At 39.0% G+C, this 21,076-nt stretch overlaps 1 protein-coding gene across 2 annotated transcripts in view; it reads right to left on the minus strand.

Moving 5' to 3' along the window:
- Nucleotides 1-492: 492 nt before the first annotated feature.
- The window catches only part of OSGIN2 (oxidative stress induced growth inhibitor family member 2), a 24,458-nt gene continuing 3,874 nt past the window's right edge, over nucleotides 493-21,076 (minus strand). Inside the window, exons 1-6 of one of the 2 annotated variants that reach the window (XM_072410950.1) lie at nucleotides 19,539-19,687; nucleotides 10,991-11,134; nucleotides 8,660-8,796; nucleotides 7,348-7,539; nucleotides 6,877-6,968; nucleotides 493-5,396 (exon numbers count right to left, since the gene is read on the minus strand). In XM_072410950.1, coding sequence (XP_072267051.1) covers nucleotides 4,355-5,396; nucleotides 6,877-6,968; nucleotides 7,348-7,539; nucleotides 8,660-8,796; nucleotides 10,991-11,057 — 1,530 coding nt within the window. In that variant the 5' untranslated portion in view covers nucleotides 11,058-11,134; nucleotides 19,539-19,687 and the 3' untranslated portion in view covers nucleotides 493-4,354. Of the gene's footprint in view, nucleotides 5,397-6,876; nucleotides 6,969-7,347; nucleotides 7,540-8,659; nucleotides 8,797-10,990; nucleotides 11,135-19,538; nucleotides 19,688-21,076 lie in introns of those variants that run through there. The other variant, XM_072410951.1, reaches the window with a different exon arrangement.

The raw sequence follows: 21,076 nt of genomic DNA on the forward strand, positions 1-21,076 counted from the left end.
TGGCAGGATTTTTTGCCCTTAGGTAAGAATTCAACAAAATTGGAGGGCAAATCAGCATGACCACTGGAAAAATTTGCTTTTTGGAAGGTATCGGAAACACAGCACAGATTCCCGACTTGTTCCCTTTATGGTATCCATACTGAGGAAGAGGTGGTCTCAACATGAACCTTGGCTCTCGTGCTACAAATTATCCATGCAAGTATTTATTAGATGAAAATATTATGTAGCCTTTTTTCATTTTCAGAAAATGCTCACTGTTAGGCTGTTCGGTTAGTCTAGTTTTTACTTGCCATATCCAGGTTCTGCCAACTCAACTACAAACCAGACACTTTTTTTCTTCTCAAAACTTTAACATAGACACACACATATACATATATATATACACCATGCAAGTTACAAACTCCCTGAGTGCTGCATTTTTATTGTATCCTTACTCAGATTTCACCAATAAAAATGATGTTGGGGAACAAGACAAAAAAAGTCAAGAATTCATTCTTTTTCTTTATCAGAATTTTATATTGCATAATATAAAGTTGCATTTCAACAACCATATTTTGCACAGCAAACTGTTATTTACAGCATCTGAAATAGAGATATTACACAGTATTATGTGTGAGTAATGTAGAGATGTTTCACAGAAAAACCATAATGAGTATGACAGATGTGTACACTTTGGGCTCTTTGAGGTTACTCCATCTATGAGTCAGACATTCAAATAAGTTACAAAAACGTTTCCCTAAATACAAATGAGTAACATTGTAAGTGCTAGTGTGCATAAAACAGAATATTAACATGGGGGCTACACAACCATTACTAGCTTGCACAATTCAAAGTTGGCATACACACATACACTAAAATTCATAACTTATTCACACTGAATTCATATTTGGTGTTAAAAGCCAGGGTACTTGTGCATAAAGATTATGCAGTCTACTTGGAATGAATCAAGATTTTTTTTCTTGGGTTTCTAGGTCCAGTTCCTGTACTTAACATGGAAAGCAATGACGGATTTTAAATAAACCAGAAGTTTACTTTTACATTACCATTTATTTGATTGGCAGCAACAAGGGAAGCCAGCATGTTGTGCACCATTTATAATTGGCTGTATTTTCTGGTCGGACATTTGGGTTTCAGTGAGTACCCCAGTAAGGCCACTACCAGTGGATGAGCACTTTGTGCACAGTATGGTTGCCACATTTGGAGTTGACAGGCACACTGCTTAAGCAAGAAATGTCCTATAAACTGAAATACAACTGCTATTATATGCATTTTAGCTTAAAAAAATACATCCAGTTTAAGTCATACCTTTATGTGACCCAAAGATAACCCATTACATTGCAATAATCCCGTACAACAGTTTACATTGACTGCTATAGGCAACTGTACATAATTGCTTGAACTGCAATACAAGTGTATTTTCCTCAATACTTTTTGTTTAGTATGAAGATACAAACTAATTATTTATTCTTGGCCAAGGTGACAACAGTACCTATGACTGTGCGTGAAGACTGTATGCCTCCAGATTTGTTATGTAACAAACTGTTCAGCAATAAAAAATTTCATATTGCATGCATTTTGTACACAATGTCTGCAACATGCATCATTATCTTTAAATAGGAAAACATTATAAATACAAAAAAGCCATACAGGAATGAGCATGATCTTTGTACTGCCTGCTGTATCACCAGGTCTATAAACACAGTTACAGCTCCATCACCAAGTGACTAGAAGACACTGCTACAATACAAGGAGAAGGAGCTTTGCCTTCAGGGCACATTCATTCCACAGCCATGCCAATTATGCCATGCACAGAAGTGAAATAAACACAACTTTCAGCACATAGACATTGTACAATCAAAGGCAATTGCATGGGGTTGTGGGGTCCAGGTATTAAAATATAAGACACTTCCTATGTAGAATATAATTTGTTGTTTGGGGGTCATATTGGAGCATGTATTTAAAAAATGGTGTCTTTGTATTCTCCAAAAAAATAAGCTGTGCCCCTCTGCATGTACAATATGTTATGCATAATCTAATAAAATAGGACATTCCTTTACAACTAAAGGCAAAAAAGACTATCTACAAAACATTTACTCCATATTCAACTGCTCTCCATTTCTGTTACATTTGTATTTTTGCTCATATCTTTTTTAATGCCTCTTTGGAACTTTGCAGTTAGATTTTTTTTTCTGCTTGAACATCTTCTCAAAAAGTAATATTCCTTTCCTGTAAATTGGCAAGAATATGTCCAAAAGAAATGCATTCAGTGTGCAGCTCGGGTTATGACATTCCACGTTTTACTATGTCCAAACAATCTAATATACAATTTTATATAGTTAGGTTTAGTAAAATAGTAAGAGTGCATTCCAATGTCACCTAACCACTATAAGGTCCTAGGATTCCAGATGTCATCAGATGTACTCAAAAACAGTGGATTCCTTCAAAATAAAATTTAATTCAGAGCAACATGAAGACATTAGATGTGGTTAGACCAATCTTTTGCAAAATAGGAAAGCAACCATATTTTTTAGGGTGCATTAAGAACCTAGGATATGCAAGGTCAGTTTATGCCCTACACATGCAATTACAAGTCCCAATAGAACCAAAGCAAAAATGGCACAGCTATTTTTGCCATTACGAGAAACCAGGATTAGCCAACAAGCAGTCTTTGCAACTGAAGAGTAAATCATCACTGCCAACTCCACCAAATGCTGCTGTATTGTAAGAGAAAAAAATCTCTCTAACTCTGCAGGAAGCCCACTCTTAAGAAGTATTGGTCTACTCCTACTATGCTTCCACTTAGGTCTATTGTATTCTGGGGTAATATGGAGATTAACAAACCAGGACATGCAGTGTGGAGAATGGAACAGATCAGCGTTCCTGAAAGTGGCAGATTCTTAGGAGACTTAAAAAGATTTCTTCCAAAAGCAGCAACGTTGGCAGTAGAAGAGAGGTGAACATTTATTCTCTGTGCAACCTGCAAAACATTCAATCCTCCCAATACCACCAACTAACCAAAAATATGTATAGGTAGGATAAACTGGATCTATGACTTTAGAGATTCTCCCACAGCATGATTCATTTGTAAACAAACTTTGATACAAATACTTTACTGTATCCTTCAGCTAATCTCCATTTACACCATTCACCAGAGCATCATACATTTCTATAAAACACGAAGCAAGAAAGAAAAAAAAAAAAACTTTACGAGTGGCACCAGATAAAACAATACCAACAACAATCTTTTTTTAATAAAAAGGTAATGCAAATGCACTAACCCACAACAACCAATTTCAGTATACTCAAGTTGATAAGTGTACTTTTTACATTGTATTTCCTTATTAAATAAGCCCATTTGTGTACAACCTAAATCGGTAGCACATAGAAAATAAACCTTTAATAAGAGCACTTTAATTACTCTGAACCTATCCAGAGCATTTTCATAACCAGTCATGGAATGCAAACTGAAGAACATAAACAAAATAAAAAACAAATGCCCCCAGAGGGATATGGGAAACAGAACTGACAAGTCAAACAAGAATATAAAATAAGAATATTTTATATCCCTTCCAATTTACAATGCAATACCAGGCCACTGACATGCCAGCTTAGGATGTTACAAGCAGATTAAATAAAACGGTCCTGACCTTAAGCCATGTGCTGCCATTTCACATCACCACAACACAAAATCCAGCAAACCTGAAACATGCACATAATGATAATTAGTATCAAAAAGGTTAACTGGTCACCTATGAGGCAAAAAAACAAAGAAAAAAAAAAAACAGGATACATAAAGTAGAAAAATCTCACTGATATACCTCTGAAAATCCAAAACTAGCCTAACCCTTCTCAGGACAAAATGGTATTTTAATTTAGCGGGGAATTAATTGTAATAATTATATTTTAGACTATGGGGTCTCTTGACACAGACCTATTGGGACATGAACCTACAACTAAATATAAATCCTGACTACAATGGGATTAGTGTTTTGAGACAGGATAGCTAGATACATTTACCTCCAGTTTTCCCATCCATTTAAAAGCCCCAAAATAAACTAGAAAATATTCATGGTCAACAGAAACAGATATTGAAATGCATAACACAGAATATAAATGGAGAATTGCACAATAGACCAAATAATTATTTGATGTCACATGAAGTCCGTAAAGTCTTCTAGAATCTTCTACAAAAGCAGCAAAGATTTCGATTTAATCTTACCATACATTTTGAAATACATAGCACTGTGCAAAAACACATACTGATGGAATCTGCACATTTGCAGATCAAGAAAGAATGTCCGAGAAGGTTTCCAGAAAAGCCAGAATGCCGAAGTAGACGATTGACAGGGCATGTTTATGACACACCATCATCACTTCCACTTTCAACAAGTTGATGTCTTTTCTTCTGCCTGAGTTCTAGACATCGTGTTATGGCAAGTGCTCCACCTTTAAGGAACCTGATAAAGTTGTCACCAACAAGTGGACCAAGGGCAAAAAGGTTAGGTTCTTTGGAGGACTCATAAGTATATGGATCAATTTCTACAGGATTACTTTTGCAGGTGATAGGTTGGTTGGGAAGATGCCCCAAACTTCGACCTTGCTCCTTCAAGAAGAACAGATTTGGATGTGACCCTATCAGGACTAAAGCCATAGATATCTTTAGAACTTTTTTCAGACCGCTGTTACTTTGAAGGACAACCTTCATATCAGGCTTAAAAGAATGTACAAAGTGCTCTGGGTAACTTGTATACCGGGGATACAAGTTGGAAGCTACAGTACTGAGTTGTGTACACATCATGTGATAAACCTTGTGGTATTCCGGATACAGTTTTTTTGGCAATTGTTTAAAAATAAGACTTGGATCATTCACTCTCCTCCTGAAAACATGGATGACTGGAATATTATTATTATGTGCACACAAGATGGCATCTGCTGCTGTCAACCCAGCTCCAACAATCAAAACTGGGTCAACTGCTCCATTTAGTCTCCCTTTGCCAACAGCTTCTTCAAACTCTGCAATCGAATGTGAAACAAATGGCAGGTACTCTCCCGGAACTTCTAACCGAGCAGGTTCATCAAATGTTCCTGTTGCAAGAACAACGGTTTCTGCAAAAAGACAAAAGGGCTGGTGAGAGCCATCAGCTGCCCTACGATAGCCATGAACTTCCCAGTTCTTCTTCACCATGGGTTCACCATTTTCTTTATCAATGCAAGGCTCTTCTGGTGCACCATTTTCAGAATCGTGGCTGTCAGCCTGCTCTTGGTCTCGGTAAGGTCTTGCCACAGAAGTCACATAGGTGTTATCCACAAAGTTTCTTTGAATGCCCATTATTTTAACATAATGTTTGTAATAAGCTGCCACTTCTGCTGGGGTAGCACGATCACTTTTGATATTTCTATGTTAAAGAAAACACATGTTAGAAACAAGAAGTCTTAAAATGTATTTGGTTAATCAAACTATATTAAACTATTTGTGAAAAGCAACAAGTCAGTCAGGGATCTGTTCATGCCATGTAGAACACAATACTCAAAGTACCATGGCAAACAGTCCACTTAAAATTGGAACCCAAGTCCCACTTTGAACTGCATGTTCAGTTTAGTGTTGGTTTTCAGGGAATCCCCAGCAGTCCCAGCTTCCCTTGCGCCACAGATTTGAGTTGGGCTATATGCCACTTTCAGTGGTTGCGAGATAAGAACTGTAGATTTGTTCTTAAGTTGAATTTGTACATAAGTTGGAATATGTACATTATTTTAATAAATGCAATTAGGACAGATGCTTTTCTCAACATATAATTAGGTAGTGTGGTGTCAGTTACTGTATAAAATCCTCACTGTCAGTTAAGAACAAACAATCTTTATGGAGCCTAGACATTCATTAACTTCTGGAGCAAGCTGTGCTTTAATATGCAAAAAGAAACAACTGCAGAGTTTGTCTTGGTCATTAAAGAGTTACAAGAGGCTGCAGAAAGAGCTCACACCCCTAAGTTCATCCACAACCTCAGCTGTGTTTAGCAAAAGTTTTCTTCTGCAAGTCATGCAAAACAACCCCTCCAGCCTCCGCTCTGCACACAGCAAGCAGGGAAGCCATGCTTGTACTCAGGAGGTGTCCATATGTCGGATGTCCTTCATCCGGGGACTACCTGTATTGTTAGTGTTGGAGAATTTTGTTCAGGACAGCAAAGTTAGGGCTTGGATTTAGTTTTAGGTATTGGGTTGATGTAAGGGGGCCATAAGGTATTAGTTTTTCTGGCACCAAGACTTCAGTGACCCAAAAATCCATTTCCCTTAAAAGTTGCTTACTCTTGAACCAATGTCTGTTGTGGTCAGGTTTACTTGTATGCCATTTTTTTTTATTGGAAGGCACCAACCCACACACAGTATTGCTTTCAGAAGAATTAAAAGACTTGTCAGACTGGAGACATAGGTTTTACGTACATAGTTCTATAGGCAGACAAACACACCCACAAATACAGTAAACTCCCTGTGGTCTCAAGCAACCAGAAACTACATTTATCCGGAATCTACCAATCCCTGTGGGTGCCGGATAACAGGGAGTTTGTATAATGGTTTGCGATTGTAATCTCTACTTATAACCCAACGTGTGTTCACATTACAGATTAGAAGGCTAAAGGGCTGTCCAGTAACTGCTGCACTGCAGAGAACACAATTTCAACAACTTTAGGTTTCCTAAAAAAATTTGAGAATTTTTAAATTATCACACAGCATTTAAAGTCGATGTCAGGAATGACTTGTTCTAAACTTAATTTACCAAATGTTATGATATGGAAATATTGGACTGAACGTTAACACAGATTCACTTCCATACATTTTTTAAAACGGAGTAAAAATGGCTAACACATGATGTTAGACACTTACCGCCTCTTACCCGACACCCAGTCTTTGAACTTAAGTCCTGGTAATTCCATCCAGTCCCCAAGACTAAGAGTCAGAATGGACCCTTCCATATCCTGGGGGAAGAAAATAAAGGTGATCAGCGAAGGTGCACTAAATATAAAGAAATAAAGGATTTTAAAATTTTAGACAATAAACATGTAAGGCACAAAAAAGGAAGGATTTGGGTCGGTTAGGGAAGGTAATGGAGCTTTCTGCTTAAATTAGGCTTGCTCAATACATAGTAACTGACTTTGTTTTTTGTTTAGACTGTCATCCAGTAGCCTTTATTTGTACTTTAAATATCTCGTTTACCCATAACACCAAGGATCTTTTTTGAAGCACAACTGTGGATTCATTAAGTCATCAGAGATTTACAATCTCACTAGCAAATGCCACACATACCGGCAATGTGAGGAAGACGACTGCAGATTTTGTACATCAATAATGACTCACATGCCATGCTCCACCTGGGGGCCCCTTCCCGAGTACTATATGAGGTATATAGTGCTCTTCTTCCAGTTTCCACTGTAGAACAGGTGGGTAATCGTACCCAAAATCAGCATTGGGATGAAGGAGTGTATCAAACAATACTGCCACTGGATTAGAGGAACGGCCTTCTAGCCCTTCTGACAAGTATTCTAAATCCTAAAATGAAAAACAAAATTTATATACAGATAAGAAATATAATCGCCATACAAAAAAAATAGTTTCCATAACCAGAAAGAACATTACATTTTGTGTCATACACATACACTGCTTGTGTGTACCACAAGCTACATATGGTACCATTTGTACATAGCTACCCTTAGCAAATACACACATTCAGGATATGGTATCTCCCATCCTACAGTGTCTAAATTCCCCCACCTACTAGATTGTAAGCTCTTCGGGGCAGGGTCCTCTCCTCCTGTGTCACTGACTGTATCTGTCTGCCATTTGCAACCCCGATTTAATGTACACTGCGTAATATGTTGGCGCTATATAAATCCTGTTTAATAATAATAATAATAATAAGATATTGTAGGTATAGGCTAATACAGAGAATTTTCTTCTTGGAGGAAATCTGCAATATGAGAAATTGCACTGACTTACTGAATGCATGCTTGCTCTTGGTTTAGGACTCAAAAGCATTAAAACTATTAAATATAAAAATAGGTTTAATTTCCCCAAGGAGGTCACTAATAGCAGCCTACCTGCTGCTCCTTGCATCCTTGAATTTCTAACCACATGCCTGATGTTAAGGCCCTGCACAGTACTAAATGTTTGCCATTCAATGTGATCAATAAATAAATAGGATAAGACATCTTGGGTGTGTAGGCAACATATTTAAATCATTCTCCCAGTTTCTGTTGAGTCAATTCTAGTATTGTATGTAATAGTAATAACAACTAACTATGACATTCAGAAGATTTTACCAGTAAAGCTGCTTGTTCAATTATTGTTGCTAGAAAAGATCTTTCATGATAATTTTCAGTGGCAAAAGAGTGATCGATGAATGAACAAGCGCTGTACACACAGTGCCTTCTGTTCTATGGAGAGAGGGAGAACGATTGAGCGGCACCCAGCTGTGCTCTTTTGACTTAAACTGTATTGCGGTTGTTCATGACTCCGTCTGTACACATGTCAGATCCCCAACCAAGCAATCATATTGGGTGAGAATCATCTGATGTGTGTATATAGCCTTAGGCCCACTGTAGGTAATAGGATATGCCCGATATCTGTTCAGAACTATAAATCTGGCACAACTGATGAGCACTGCAATTACCTGTTCAGGGATGGAGAGTTGCCTTGCTTCCTCTAGCTTGCTGTGCAGGATTGGATTTGGGTGCAGACCATCGGGAGACAGATATGGCCTGTATCCAGATAACAGATATGACAGGCATATTCCGGAAGGCCCATTTCCTGTGATGGAGAACACAAAAAAACCCTTTGTGAAAAATAGAATTGTTTTCATATCGGTTTATAACACTTACACCATATACAAAGATTCGGTTTAAAAAGTCAGGTAGATGGTATGTTGATGTAAAACACTTCCAACACAAGCATCTCCTATATTTGCTCGTCCTAGCCACTATGCGTCACTATGTGAAACATTCTGATGTGGGATCAACTGTAATTCCAATACGTACTCAGCTTCTATTAATATTGCACATGCCTGTGTTCCACTATTCCACTATTTTCTCCTTCCTCAAAGCTTTTGCCGTTATGTTTACTTTTCTATTACGGAAAGGCAAACAAGCTTGAGATTTTTTTTAGTACTCCATTCCTCTCGAAGCAATCTACATCTTTCACAAAACCTCCAACAGGTGCAGAGTATAGGAAAACGCTGAATGGTGTAAAAAAATCTTATTAAATACAAATAAAAGCCAGTGCTACTCATTGGGTGGTTACTGCTCCTGGATGCCCAATTCTAACTGCTAGACACCTGCTAATGGCACATTTTCTGGACAAATAAGCGCTTAGGCTTAGTCTACACAGACGTTTTCCCCAGCGTTTAACCTGAGGCTTTAAAAGCCCATGTTTGAAATACCCATGCATTCCAATGGGCTAATCTACACCAGGGCATTTCCTTGAGGCACATTTTTGAGCGTCATCTATAACGCTCCTTGCAACGTTTTAAAAATGAAAACGCCGAGATAACACATCCATTGATTTTAACAGGGGGCATTTTCCAGCTTTTATAAATGCTTCAAAACATAATTGCAGTAAAATGCAATACTATGTGGTAAAAAGCAGCATAGACTTTATCCAACGATTGGAGGCTGGGCTGCGGACGTCTTGCCTGTCACTTTATCTCAACACTGAACCACCAATTAGCTGGGAGATCAGTAACTACCCTCAATCTCTACAATACTAGTCAATACCCTCTTTGGATAACTGGAAAACTGGGATATCATTGCATCACTTAATATTGTATAATGGATGGATAAACATCATTAAATAGTAATTTCAGGAAAATCTGAAACCCATATTATCCACATCTTTGAATTAGGATCATTAGTACCTTATTGGACTTTATTGAACAATACAATAGATGAAACATTTCCGGAGCTGTAATTGATTTTTGTGTGGAAAAAAATAAAACAAATGGATATAATTCCATAAGATAGATCTCTCTGCCAATGATATTTTGACAATATATGAATACACCACCAAACCCCATAATACCCCAACCACTAATCCTCTTAGCTGTCCCACAATCCCCCTCAGCACTTGTTCTTCATACATTTGCAGCCAGACCTCATGAGAATACTCTATTTGTATCTCCTAGGGGATGCACTGACCCAGCTGTCCCCTAATAAATCTGTACAATATTTTGATCTCAATGGTCCCCTGAAGAAGCTAAAAGGCGAAACGTGTCAGGCACTGTGAGATACTTCTGACGTTAAATTGTAAACAAGAAAATATTGTACAACAATAAATCTATGCAAATAGATATTTTATTGTCACTTTGTATTCACATAGACTGTGTTATCACTTGATTAAACTAGTTGGTCTCGGTTAGAATCAGGGCCACATGTAATTGTTCACCAAATAAGCACAAACATTAAATCGCCTATAAAAGCCTGTCCGTCTCTATCTCCTCTTGATTATATTGTTTTTCAACGGATTAAAGACAAGCTTTAAATTGCCTGAAATTTCAAAGATGAGCCTAAAGCCTCGGGGTAAACCGTCCATGTAGACCCAGCCTTAAAACTGCTAAAAGAGTGGTGCATTTGTCTTACACAGGTGATGAAGAGGTATAGGAAGCAGAAACTATGTGTCCTATAAAAAAGGCCACCATTTAAAGGTGTCTGGAAGGCATTCCCACTGAAGTCTATAAAAGCAAGGCAACCAGAGACCAACTTTATATGATACATGGAGAGCCTCAGTGTAGTCATTAAACCACTACTGCAAGAATTTTGTACGTTCTCCCACTTTTTGCATTGGTTACCTATGTGCACTCCAGTTTGCCCCCACATCCCCAAATATACTGGCAGGATGACTGGCTTTCCCCATATTGGCCTTGTGAAAGAAGAAGCAGCAGACATTACAACACCATATAGACACTTTACTAAATTTCATTACACACTTGGAAGGAAGGAGGTAATCTTACCAATAATAACCACAGGCAAAGTTAGCGGAGGATCACTGCAGAGACAGTTCTCTTCTGCCAATGGCATTGCTGCAAGTTGCAATATTATTGCTTCAATGCTGGCCCAACAAGTCACAGTATTCTGCTTTCAGGGCTGAGGTTATGCTGAAAAAAAAAAAAATTATTATTCTATATATCCAATCATTTTACACATCCTATGGACTGTATGTAACTTAACTAACTTCTTAGCCTTCCCCTTGACTTCCATGACTGGTTACATCAAATGCAAAGCTCTACAACTAGCTAAATCTTTCAGTAGTAAAGAGATCACCAATATTAGCATATCATATTAAGACACATTCCTCTAGCATTTCATATGTTTTGAATAGGATAATAGTTGCACATGTAGTTCTTTATGTATTCCTATTGAAATGTCTTGCTATGCACTCTTTATGATGTGTGGACACATGACAGAACATTAATGGGCCAAAGCTGCAAAATATTCTGCAACAGGAATTGACACATCAAACCAATGAGCATCCCAAGAGGAATTACATTTCCTGCAATTTTATTAGGTCTACATCGCTCCTAAAATACTGAAAACGTTTCTTGTTACTATGTTAATATAGCACATACAACCTTTACATTAGACCTTTATCTTTCTGATTTCCTTCCTGCTAGGGGTTTGATATGTGCAGTATTTAAGTATAAAATAATAAAAGATCTTCTCACAAGAACAACAGACTACAACAATTCTAGATTATCTAATTTCCGTTTAGGTTAAACCAGTGTTCCATGGAAGCATTCTTAAGTAATGAGCAGTTTGTGACTCTCAGGTCAGGTTATGTGATACCAATGATCTTTTTGGCTATTTGTAAATTTGACATTCTTCCCAATGGTCAGAAACTTAAGATGCATTCTTCCCCATGCTAACATATTGTGAGCCGTGCATATAATAATTATGGAGACTTGCAAGTTAATTCAAGGGTCCTCCACGTTAAAAATGTCAATAACAAATGAGTTAAGCAGTTCCAGGTCTACTTATCCTCAACGTGATAGTAATAGGCAGGACCTAATAGTAGAAACGTTCAAGGCAATAACCACAAAGTTTTCATAGTTTCTTTATGAAAGTTTCTTTCTCTATGAACTCTAGCGAATCAGGCTCTGCTGCATGCACATGTGCTGCCAAGTGCAGAGAGCAGAGGTGAGGACCGTATGCTTTTGATCTTTAGTTGTCCAATCAGAGCACTGCAAACAGGGAGATACTACCATTGTATTCCGTAACCCTATAAGAGAAGGCAGTGCCATTTTCTGGTTTCTGGTATACTGTTTGGCAGAAGTATAAATTAAAACAGTGGTTGAACACAATGACAAATTCTTGGCAAATAAGACAATTTTTATCAGCAGCTGTGCACTGTGCGGTTTGCCTGGAGTTCAGCTTACACAATGCAGTAAATAGAAAAGATAATGTACAAAGTATGGTAAGCGTTTAACCTCAATTTGGAAGAACCTAAAGAGAATTTTTCTGTCCATTGTATATAAAGAAATTAAAAGATTTACATAGCATTATATTCTTTGCCATTGTAAACCATAATGTTTTAGGTGTTCCGGTGTTGGGGGTAGTGATGCTCAATGCTGAACAGGCTTGCTTGTATTTGCATGCCAACTTCTGTATATTCATAAACTGGCACATTTAGCAAGCATGCATACAGATTACCTCCCCCCCTGCCATCCAAAGCAAATAGCCTGTGGGCAAAGACTACTTACTTGGTAGCAGCCATTTATTATAGACAAGTCAAATACTGATTTGCTTATGGCATGATCTAAAAAACCAACAAGCGATCTGGTGAAAGTCTATGATAATTTTATGAACACGTCCAAAGTATATTAACGCAAATTAAGCAACAAAAATAAATAATTCTAAAGTAGCAAAAATAAACTACTGTGAAAAAAGTCTTTGTATGTGACTTTTGCACCATCAAAGTAAACCAATTATATATTATAATTATACCAAATTATATTCCGCATTCCTCTTAAAGATAAACAGATGGTGCTTGGAGCAAGCAATGTACTCACATTTTCAAAGCTCATACAATTTTGAGGGTGAATGGGTGAACGAGCTGCTTATACCCAATAAGTTTGTATTCAGTGGTGGTGGATTCTAATAAATTGAATCCCAGTTACTTGTCCTTACTTGGACCCATAGTTGCACCCCTGGCACAGAGTTTTATATCTGCAATCATTACGCTGGATATACACTACATCATTACTTGATGTATAAATGTCATAAAGCCAATTTAATTAGTTGCATATTTTTATTCTGGAACAGTATCCCAGGGATTTCACATCAATTTCCAAAACCAGTTGTAATAGGAGTTTTATTTAATAAGAGAATATAAAGCTTTCCTCCATACTCCATTGCTGGATGAATAAGAGGTGCAAGAAATACTGTACAAGAAATACACATTGGATAGCAAAATTTGTTTAGCTAGGTTTTGGTATCATACATTTTACTACAGAAAATAAATAAATAAATCACATACCCTATTTATGGGGCACTGGTGGGTATTACAATAGAAAAGTAGAGAAGGCCATTTGCAATGATTGTGATTGGATAGATGATCAGCAATACATTTGCAAAGCGGTTCACCTTTATTTGGGCCCGATGCACACTTTTTCATCATGTTGGCACACACGCAAAAGAATACTGTAGTGTGTTGGCAGCACACTAAAAATGGCAGAGCTGCAATTTTTTGGAAGCTCCTGCTACACGCAGGTGGTCCACATCTGTGCCTTGTGGTGCACCAAGCACTGTTCTATTGGGGTACCATTAAAAAAAATAAAAATAAAGAATGGCACCACAACTAACATTAGTTCTTGCATTACGCCTGTTTTAACTTACACTAGCCCAGCTTGAGGATATGAATCCAGTCTTAGATATAAGCAGGTTGGCCCAGGGCAGAGTATTTTTTAAAATTACACTTATCGTAAGAAAAAGAGAACTTTCAGATTTTAAACAGAGTATTAGAGAATCACTAACAAATTACAATTCTATTTAAGCCTAGAACATTAAAAAGTCATAGTAAAGTGAATGATAAGAACCTCAGATTTTCTGTGCCATCTATTTTGGAATGGGCAGCTTACATGGTCAGTTCAATAAATGGGGAACTCTGCCCAGTGGGGTTCTCATGAATTCTTACTCTTCACACTAGACAAACAAAAGCTTTCAAAGCAAAAGTAAGCAGAATGACATTTCTGACATATTGGCCTCCTCGCTGTCATGCTGCTCCAGTTGCATCAATTCTTACCAAGTCCAGTGATCTCCCCAGCCCCTTTTAGCCAGGCGCACCACCCGGCACTTTTCAGCAACCACCCTGCTGTGTTTTGGTAGTTACTGAAGAGTTGAGTCACAATTCAGGAGCTTCCACCTGCCTTCAACTTCTTCCCATCCAGCTTAAAAAAATTCACTGACCCAGAAGAAGCATGCAGAGTAAAGAGTGATCAAAGAGAAGTTATAGTGAAGTCTAAAGTGATGAAGAAAGGTAGCCAGGTAACCGCAATATTTTAAAGTAGGTCACCACTGACACCTTCCTATTTCTGTTTTATCTCTTCAGAGACCATGCAAATAAAAAGAAAATACCAGTTGATGTTCAAGTATATATTTAGCTCTTTGGAGCCCTTGTAGACCCATGGAGTAAAACTATGGAACTATGGAGAAACAGCATGGCCGGCAAGTTGTCACAAAACAATCACCCTGCCAAAATTGACGTCATGATCTATTGCATTCACAAAAAAACAGCTCCCCACATTCACGTGAACTGATATATAAGTTATGCACCCCCCTCACTCCCCACCATATTTAGAAAGAATTTACAAAAAAAGAAAGAAAAGGAAGAAATTTGTTAGGGTTTTCACACACTTGAAGGATGAATTTACATAGTCTCGTATTTGTTGCAGACAAAGTGCAGGTGTGAATGTCCCATTACCACAGAGTTTCCCTTTTAAAACAAAAACTGCAGTGCATAGGTGTGAAAATGGATTTCTACTTTCTTTGCATTTAGAAAGTTCATGAAGTTTGCTGAATGAAAACAAACAAGTGATTCTAACAGCCTTCCCGCAACAAAGAGAAACAAAAGGGTTAAAATACATTGCTTTTCTGGGTTTCCTCAGGGGTGGGTCATGATCCCAGGCATGTAGTCATGTGATCTCTGCTGAATGGGGTGGGCAGTTTTAACATTGAAGGGGATGTGCTGCTAGGATAAAAATAGATGACATTTTTTTTTATTATTATTTAGAAATGTTGTTTTGCAGTTAATTAATCATGAATTGATCGATCCTGGGCTGACTTATGGAAAGTTTAGATTGTTCTTTACCAGGATTGGTGATTTAAAGGCTGAAAGGTGTGCAGAAATATGACCTATAAATATTGGTTTTATGAGGATGAAACAATTTCAGAAACTCCTTGCAGTTAGACAGGTCAACCATACGTAGGTCATTAATCCTGGACTAAGGGACAAGCAACCAGCTTGAAAGATGGAGGATCTGAAACCCCCAATGGGTTATTGGAGGGGTATTTTCTGTCATTTCCTGCCCCAGTGACACAACAGAAAGCTAAACATGAATTTGCCATAGCAGTGTTATCCCCAGGTCCTTTTACTCGGGCGCACCACCCAGCACTTTTCAGCAACCACCCTACTTCTGGGTTGAGCACTGCATAGTTAAAAGAATTCATCTTGACCTTTGACGTCACACCTTCTTGTTCCCACACTTTGGACAAAGTATTAGCTATTAGATGACTACCCAACATGCTTTACATTCACTACCCAACATGCGGGCATAGAAATTAATGGGGGCATTGGAAGCTGCAAAGGTGAACTGGTAAGTACCAGTAAGATGGAGAGGTTCATATCACTGGACAGAATTACAATTCACATAAATGTATGATCAGCAGTTCTTTAGCCATATGAGTGGAGGCAAAGCTTCTGATGCCCAGACAACAAGTTCTGCCAACACACCATTGCACTGCCACCGATGTCTCATATTTGTATTGGATTCAAGCCATCCAAACACTTTGCCGTCATGAATACATTCAAACAAACCCCAGCCACCATCTGCTGAGGTCATCACTCTGTCCCCCCAATATATCGGTCTTGTAGATTGTTTTGGAACCTCTACACTACAAAGTATCTACACTGAATGGTCAAATCCGCTGTCTTTCACCAGCCTAATCCCCCCGAATCAGCAAAGTGGCAAAGCGGCAGAACACTCAAAACTTGTTTACCATGCAGTCCAATGAACACGATTTTGTACGACCAATCAGGTTGCAGTAAACAAAGTACAACGTGAACAATACAACAGCTGCATTGAAAGCATCCACAAAGGCTGTGATCAAACATCCTAAAAATGTCCATTTTCAGCAGAAAGCCTCTTGTTAAACAAGAAAAAAAATGCATGAAGCCGATTCCAAGCCACAATTTACAAGGTGCTGAAAGATTTGATCAATATGTGATAACTGTAAATTTAATATAAGCAATGACTTTGTAACTTTGTGCTAAGATTTGCTACTCCTGGATAAGACTGGAAAGAAAGAAGATCTTCATTCTCTGTGCACAGTACAATTGTTCATTCCATGCAAAAAAAATAATAAACACCTAAAAGAAAAACAAACATACCTTGACAGGTACATACAACACTTTGGGTCCATTTATAAAGCAGTGAATGTGACATTTCCTGAAACATTCCCCAATTACTGCCATTGAAACACATCGACCTGGAATGTTCTCCACCAGGGAATGTTTTAGTGAATGTAAGATTCACAGATTTAGAATACATCCTATTTTATTTTACTAGGAATTGCCATGTTTCAGGACAAATTAAACATTTGGAATAAAGCATCAGCGGTCTCATTTGCACAGTATACGTCTCTCCCCCACATATTGAGTCATTCATATGAATGTTACTTCACACAGGAATAGGACATTTGTAAATGAACGTCAGAGCGGAGCAATGAAAATAAACATGCCTGTAGTGATGGAGATCTCCCAGCATACAATACCTTGCATTCATTCACCGATCGGCAAACAACCTTACAAAGGATCGGTCACACAGAACAATAATGAAGCAGTGGAAAGAAAAAGATCTTTAGAAAGAAATAGTGGAAAGAAATCAGAGCAGATCTGACTTTGGTAATTGTTATTTGAAGATGATCACAATTGGGGCCCTTTCACACCCATGAAACTGCACGACTGCCAAACCACACCACAGCTAACCCGGATCTGCCTGTGGCTGGGACACAAATCTTTATATCACTAACTTGTCACTTTTGAAAACTGTGCTGCAGAAGAATGTAAAAAAAAATGGTTTCCTTGATTGGGACCGGTTGGGGCCACAATTCTGTCTGCAACTCAGCACAGTTTTATAATGGTCCTAAGATGCCAGTGTAACGAGCGTGAAAAGAAAAATGCCTAAAACAAAATAAAATACACTTACCTTCAATCTTGCAGCGCAGTCTGATCTGTCCGGAGGTGTCTTCCATCGGGTCCCGCGTCATCACAGAATCCGTCCCTGAGCCGGCGATCCGGGCGGCGCCATCTTCTCCTCTTCTTCATCCTACATCACCCCACCCAGGTGTGTGTGTGGGTGATGGAAAAAAAACTTGCTGATCTCACTGGGAGATTGGCAAATTTTTCTCTTCTTACGAAAAGGCTCCTTCTGCGCATGCCTGAGATACTTGCACATGCGCAGAAGGAGCACCCAAGACCCTCCCAGGATACGTGACATAGGTATCCCTGGAGGCTTTGCGCTCCAATTCATTCTCAATCGCCTAGGTGGGCGAGAATTAGGGGGTGATGCTGCACCCTTTTCTTTAAAAAAAAAAATTAAAAAAAAAGAATTTTTACCTTCCATAAAAGGGTTGTCTATACTTTTATGTGAAGTGAAATGTCTGAGCTACGCTTTAATATCCGAGTGGCCCTTACATACAGATCTGCACCTTCATAGGGGGAATCTAAAACAAAAAAAGAAATTCCTGCACTGATCTACTTAGTGAAAGTTACATTCATTGCTGAACGCTCATTCATTCAGGGTTACTTTCACACTGCGTGGAAGACTCTGAACCAATACAAAGACACAAAAAGAGAACCAAGGTCATAGCAAAATGAAAGCTGAAAGTCATTTCCTCTTTTAGGTTACTATTGCACATGTATAAGGTTAGCAATATATCAGACCCATAGAATTCTGTGTAGGGACCCTTGAAGTCTATGTATACGCATTACGTTTATCGGTTTTGGATTGGGCAGGAATGGAAACCCCACGTCTGTTCCTCCAGAAGTTCCTTGAGCAATCTGTCTCTCAGGGTCTCAAGTTTAAGTGACACCAATTTTGGCTCCAAGTGTCTCCTTCTTCCCACTGGCCAGCAATGTAAGGCTAGGTACACACTTGCAATGAATCTCGTCTGATAATCATCTCGGGGCCAATATCGGATGAGAATCTGGAATGTGTACAGCGCCGGTTGTCCAACGACTGTCCTGGTGGATCCAAGGACAATGGACGATTGTAATGGAAGGGAAAAGGGAGAGAGCACAGTGGGGTGCTGCTCCATCGACCCCCCCTCCCCTTTCCATGGAGCAGAATGGTGCTGTATGCATCGTGCAGTTGTTGGAAAGGATCGTGAAAGTTCCTTTCCAACGACAATTATTGCACGTGTGTACACAGACCACCACACTAATATACTGAGAGCTGTGGATATAGTACAAGACCCAAAAGGTGTTTAAGTGTTAAAAAGCCACGTTAGACAGTAGCCCATGTTGGAGCATCCCTCCTCATAACTTTGGGGACAACTTTATATTGAAGGATTTCCCGTACAGAGGAACGATTCTCCCCAATGGGGGCAGTTACAAACATCCATGGTCTATGAAGAATGATGAAGGTGATCGCCCTACAAGCACCAAGGATCCTGGAGGTCACAAAACAAGATCTCCCTTCACTCTGACACATCCCCCACTATGCAAAATAATGAGACTCCCCTCCCCCTCCTAGATTGTAAGCTCTTTGGGGCAGGGTCCCCTCCTCCTCCTGTGTCTGTCTGTTATGTGCACCCTTTATTTGATGTAATATGTTGGTGCTATATAAATCCTGTTTATTAATAATAGTAATTAACAGGCAGAATTAGTGAAGAATTAGGGGGTCCCCTACCATGACCTCTTTGTAGGACAGTTATTGAGGAGCTCAGAATTAGAGAAGCAAAGTGAGAAGGAAGGAAATGAAAAAGGTGCAAAACCATGATGACCCCCCCTCATTCCTAGTGACCCCCATAAAAACTTTTCAGGAGGTCACGTGGGTGTAACGGGGCTGGCATGCCATGTGTCATACAGAACACACAGATCGATGTCTGATGTAATAATCGGATCGGTGTGGGATTGGATGCCGCATTGCACACATTACATCATACAGCCGGGGATGCCATACACCCGATCTACATCGCAGCATCAGCCCGGCACTGCCAACATGCAGCAATGAATGGGGGATACTCGGTGCCCCCGCCCCCTGCCCATTCATCCTTCTTACTCACCCGGTGTGCCGCTATACACCTCCTCTTCTCCGTCACACCGATACCAGCAGCCAGCCCTGCACCATACCGGCCAAACCCTCCGCCACTGTCTTCCCGCACACTGACCGCCGGCCCGGGATTTAAAGCCCCGATGTGGGGGAGGGCAGAAGAAGCGCAGCACCGGCCTGCACCCGGCTGTCTATCATGTGGGGGGGCGGGGACACGGGGGCCGCGGGCGGGGAAGACAAAGAACATCACTGGATGATGGAGCCGGTGGGCGTGGTTTCAGTGACAGCAGCGCTGGGCGTGGCCTCGGGGGAATGTGTTGGATGTGATGAAGATTAATAATCTATAAATTCATCTCTGCAGCCTGGAACACAGCTTGTGTGCCCGGTACTGGGACCAGTTCCTCAAATTATTATTATTATTATTATTATTATTATTATTATTAATAAACAGGATTTATAGAGCGCCAACATATTACGTAGCGCTGTACATCAAATAGACTAATATGCACAGTGACACAGGAGGAGGAGGGAGCCCTGACCCAAAGAGCTTACAATCTACATTTTTTTGTTTAATAAATCATTACAAAAAAAAAATGGGAATTACTGCTAATAAAAATTTTCTTTTGACTCGTGTTACTAATGAAAGCAATGTGACGTCATGATGCCGGAACACGCCCGCTCTCCCATCGCAGATCTGAGCCTGTAATGCATACGGGAGATGTGGTCGGCCAGAGCCGCGGACCAACAAATGTTTCTTGCAGACCAGATTGGCACTGCTTAATTAAAGTATTAAACCGAGTCACACTCGGGATTACCGCTTAGGTGGATAAAATGGAACTAAACATGGCTAATTTACCTGCCCACATTTAAGCCATGAGCGTCACCATTTTCCTTCCTCTTCCTTCCAGACCATTTTTGGCCATTTTTATTGGCCCCGGCACAGGCAAGGGAAGCTGGCACCGGTTTCCCTGCCTACTAAAGCTGACACTGTGCATGCATAGCTCATAATTTTTTATTTTATTTTATATTTTTTTTTTATTTAGAAAACACAATACAACAAAACATACAATACATACAATATGTTTTAATTTTCAGTTAACATTTACATTTTTCTTTTTCTCTAATAAAAAACAAATATTACATTATGTTTTACATTTCCTGTTAGATATGTTTTTATTAATCCAACTAGAGTCATTTCAAATAGAAACCTTAAACCATTGCCCAAATACTTTTACTATACTGTGATTTTATAATTAACACCCATAAAATTCAAACTAAATATTGATGACCAAATAATCATTTCAAGACAATCAATGTGTGACAGCCCAAGTTGAATATCTAAACCTATCATATATTTTTCTTCTTTCTTGAACATTTAATACTTCCTCCATAAACTTATCTTACACATTAAAACAAACAAGTAATTTGTGGATCGTGTGCTCTTTCTGCTTCAGATTTTTCTCTATCATAAACTGTTTTCAACATTACCCCTTGCAAAGTGGGTGCTCCATTCCATAAGAATTATCCTCCTGGGTTTGATTTCAGAAACCC

The sequence above is a fragment of the Pyxicephalus adspersus genome, chromosome 5, assembly GCF_032062135.1.
Source record: "Pyxicephalus adspersus chromosome 5, UCB_Pads_2.0, whole genome shotgun sequence".
NCBI lineage: Eukaryota > Metazoa > Chordata > Amphibia > Anura > Pyxicephalidae > Pyxicephalus > Pyxicephalus adspersus.